The sequence below is a fragment of the Rhizophagus irregularis genome, chromosome 3, assembly GCF_026210795.1.
Source record: "Rhizophagus irregularis chromosome 3, complete sequence".
Lineage (NCBI taxonomy): Eukaryota > Fungi > Glomeromycota > Glomeromycetes > Glomerales > Glomeraceae > Rhizophagus > Rhizophagus irregularis.
In genome coordinates this window covers 707,548-712,221 of record NC_089431.1, presented here as the reverse complement: position 1 = coordinate 712,221, position 4,674 = coordinate 707,548, and the positions used below count along the sequence as shown (strand labels likewise).

The 4,674-nt window shown below is 27.7% G+C and overlaps 1 protein-coding gene across 1 annotated transcript; it reads left to right on the top strand.

Annotated features, from left to right (window-relative positions):
* OCT59_020199 (uncharacterized protein) lies at window positions 1–2,431 on the top strand (the record flags this gene model as incomplete). Its single annotated transcript, XM_066149023.1, has 2 exons — window positions 1–312; window positions 2,417–2,431. 2 exons carry the CDS (start codon window positions 1–3, stop codon window positions 2,429–2,431), a joined length of 327 nt encoding a protein of 108 aa, XP_065989975.1.
* Between the last annotated feature and the right edge of the window lie 2,243 nt (window positions 2,432–4,674).

Below are 4,674 nucleotides of genomic sequence, written 5' to 3'. Positions count from 1 at the left end.
ATGGAAAGGCTATGTGGAATGCTATTGCCTTTGGTTCGTTCTACACAACATCCTTATACAAACCTCCAAAATCAAATTACAATGTGGACCCAGTTTTCACATCTTCAATATAAACCTAATATATATCAAAGGCTCATTAGTAAAAATTCAAAAAAAACATTAAATTACTCAGAAAACAATTATTTTACTACTGACGGTGCTGAAGAAGTGCTATATTCACTATCACGCAAATATTGCATGAATAGAACTGAGATCCAGCGCTTAAGAGCCTATTATGTGACAGCATTAAACAGAAATGCAAATCAACTTTCAGTAAGCACATTTCCTACTGTTTAAATTTTATTCTAAAAAAACCTTTAATCTTCTAATATATTTCATTTAAGTTAATTACAAATTCCATTCAAAAATATGGAAAACTTCAAACCAAAAATGATTTAACAATTAATTCAAAATTGTCAAATCGCAAGGGTGATGTGGCACGCACAAATTACTGCATTGCTGTATGTGTATATATATCATCATTTTTAATACTTTTAATATTTTAATATTACTAATTTTCTTTATTTAGGCGAAGCTTCTAGTTGACCGAAATGCACATCGCCCAAATGCACCTGTTATTTTGGAAGAGCGTGAATTCTTTGGAGAAGTACAATATTTTTTTTCGCATCAATACAACAGTGACTGGTCTATGCTAGCATATGTGCAATGGATACGAAATCCTCATCCTTCTGGACATGGGCCATTAAAGTTTCAAGATCATGGTGCTTTTGAAGTAATTAATGTAAGTGCAATTTGTAGAAATGTCGGATTTCTTAAGATGTCAAACAATGAGTTTTACATTATTGACCGAGAATATCAGATTAAATTTCGATAATTTTTTATGAAATTTGCATATTTTATTGTGTTTGTAATAATATATATGTTTGTAATTTACATATTTTCAATATATATTTGTAATAAGTAGGTTGACAGTTATTTAATAATATGTAATCTTAAATCCGTTTAAATTCCATTTTTCATTAATTATGTAAAAAATTGCTTGATAAATTTTTAGTTATTTAATAATGAAATTTTGGATCCGTTTAAAATCCATTTCTACAAATAAAATCACGGATTATTTTCTCAACAGTTGCGGCACACTGAACATTTACGGATTTACGAGCATAATTATGGATATATAACGGAAATATTCTGGAATGTATTTTTTACAGGGCTATTAAAATTGTTTAAAAAATAAATTTAGACATAATGCAAATAAGGGTTGTTGTACTTGTAAAACTACTAAAGAATCATTGAGTGCTCACAATCAGGATATCGTAACAACATTACGTTATCATCATATTACAGACGAAGAAATCTTAAAAATTTCTCATGAGACTATAATGTCAAGAAGAGATCAACTTTGTACGGAATATGGTTTACGATCATTACCTAGTATTTTAGATAAATTAAAAAGGGAAAGACATTTACAGACGCCGCAGGATGTTTATCATGCGACTGCAGGAAAGATTGGGCGGCTACTAAAATTAACTTGTGAATTATTTTCATGAGAAGGAGAAGATAATTTTATCGAAATTTGGAAAAATTTTGAAATTCCAAAAAGATGGTCTCGCTTACCAAATCCGATTACTCACTACAATAGTTTTATGATGTCGGATTTACTTAGATTAGCTATGATTATGCCATTTTTGTTAAACCAGTTTTTTAAAAGAATCAAGTATCAAACGTAATGAAACAGCCATGATTCAACAAAGAATTGATGCATTTCGAGTTAGTTCAGTTCCAAAAATTATTATATCTTGTTGGATACATGTTGCAAAAACTATGAAAGCGGTTTTTAACAAGAAATTTACATCAGATAGCTATGAGGAATTGCAACAATGTCTTGAAGAAGAGTTTTCAATCCTTCCAAAGGTATAGTTACAAATTTGATATTGAAATGTGGAATAATTTCAAATAATTAACAATATTTTACTTTTTATAGGTTTTTGTAAATTTTGTTAATTTACCAAACATACACGTTAATATGCATCTTTTGATGCATGCTAAAACCTTTGGAACACTTATTAATACCCAAGTTGGTATAAAAGAAATGGTCCATCGTATTTTTAAGGGGATGGTACCAAAAACTAATTGCAAAAACATAGATTTAGATTTATTAAAGCGTTACAATACTTTATTTGCAATTCGACATTTAGCAGATAGTGGTATTGATCCAAGATTTAATAGATCTTGTACTGGATTTACAAATTCAAATTTTGGACAATTATTTTTAAATTGGTATGTTACAGAAGATAAATATTCAACTGAAGCAACTGAACAAGTTCAAGACTATGATGATGATACAAAAAGTAAGTATTTTATTGCATATAATAGTACATGTTTGATATTTATATTTACTAATCTTTTAATTTAGTTATATCTCCAGTAAACTTTATTTCCAATATTTCATTAAAAAAACATCAGGAAATTTGTTTAGGCGTAATTTAGTGTAATATTTCGAAGGTGGTGTAAAATTTCGAAATATTACACTAAAAACGTAATATTACAAAAGTTTACGCTTTTAAATTTGAATAATTATAGTAATTTAAGAATATCTCGCTATCTACTAATCCAATCAAGACGATCTATAGCTCATTGGAATCAGCTCATCAAGACGGATCGAATGGTAGTAAAATCGCATTTCTACAGTTGATAGAACGCTCTATAGTATACAGTAAAGTTTTAAATTAATAGAAAGTCATCTATCAAACGTAAAGATACGATTTTACTACCATTCGATTCGTCTTGATGAGCTGATTCCAATGAGCTATAGATCGTCTTGATTGGATTAGTAGATAGCGAGATATTCTTAAATTACTATAATTATTCAAATTTAAAAGCGTAAACTTTTGTAATATTACGTTTTTAGTGTAATATTTCGAAATTTTACACCACCTTCGAAATATTACACTAAATTACGCCTAAACAAATTTCCTGATGAAAGAATGCCAAAGCAGGAACGTGATAAACTTCTTTTAACTTTACATAATTTTAAAACTGAATTGTTTTTATCTTATGTGGATATGAAGTTTGAGGCGGCACTTATAAACTCTTCAATTAGTTGGTACAAATTTGCATCATATATGATTGAAAAAGAAAATGGTATCCTTTCAAAAGTTCACCTACATCTCGATGATTTTATCACAATTTATGAAGAAGATCATGAAGAATCTTATGCAATAATCAAAGGTATCTTTCAACATAAGGGTAACAATAACAAATATTATGCATTTATTGTTGTAGATTGGTTTGAAGATACTATGGTTGAACATTCAGTATTAAAATATCCACTTTACCGTCTCCAAGCAACAGGAGATAAATGGAGACGTATTTTTCCAATTACTGTAATAGATAATGTTCAAAAAGTACATTTTATTCATAATTGTAATTCAGAAAGGTGCCAACTACCAAATCATGATACTACAAATAGAATTTGGATAAAAAATAATTTTTATTTTACAGCCATATAATTATATTATTATATAAATATAATAAAATAATTATTTTAATTTGTATCGTATAAAATTTTAACCAATAAAATCATATGCATGATGTAATAATAAATTAAAATTAACCAATTAAAATCACTTTAATTACATGCATGTGATATCATGCATGTGATATCTAAAAATAGCTAAAATTCGCGTTTATTAATGAGATTTTTTTTGTTTATTTTCAAAAATACGCTTTTCTCTTGTCTTTTATATTAATACTTTACGGTATTTTAGTTCGTCTCTTCTTTTTTCTTTTTAAAGTATACTTTAATTATCTTTTTACAATATTAACAATACTTTGGGACACTTTAGTTTATATATTCAACATAGTAAGACACCCACATACGAAAAGCAAGAATAAAAGCAAGAATAAAGAAAAGAAAATGTACCCGCCACTCACATACGAAAGAAAAGAATAAAAGAAAGGAAAAATGTACCCACCTACCCACATATAAAAGAGAAAAAAGCCGTTTTTTAAATAAATAGTGGAGCTGTTAAGCAAGGTATGAAAATAGGATATACGCGTATTTTTCATATTTTTTTTACAATATGTTGTGGTTTGAGTATTTTTTTGTTAGACTGTGGTATAAATGTGAATATATTTTTCAACGGCCATGTATCAATTGCTTGTTAAATATATTTGCAATTTCTTTTGTAATATTTGCTTTAGCCTGGAAGAAAATGTTGTAAAATAGGGCTGGATATTTATGGCATTTTCCGCCTTCCAATTACTTTGTCTGGGGGTAGCCTGACAATTTGTCGTTGTCCGTCAGTCGTAGCAACCAGCATTTTTTTACAATATTATGATTTTAAGAAACAAAACACTTTTAAAAAAATTTAAAGAAAGAACTAACTTAAAAATATTATCATTTTTATTATTCTTTACAAAATCCCGGAATTACCTGCTCTAACTATTATCCCAAGGTTATGTATTAAATTTTAAATATATTTTACAAAGAGTACATTTTATTAATCATGATTGTTTTTTTTATTTTTTATATATATATATATATATATTTTAAAATTGAAAATGACGTATCCATCCACTCACATACGAGAAGAAAAGAATAAAAAAGAGAAGAAAAGAATAAAAAAAAAGGAAGAAAAGAAATGTACTCCACTCACCCATAATAATCCA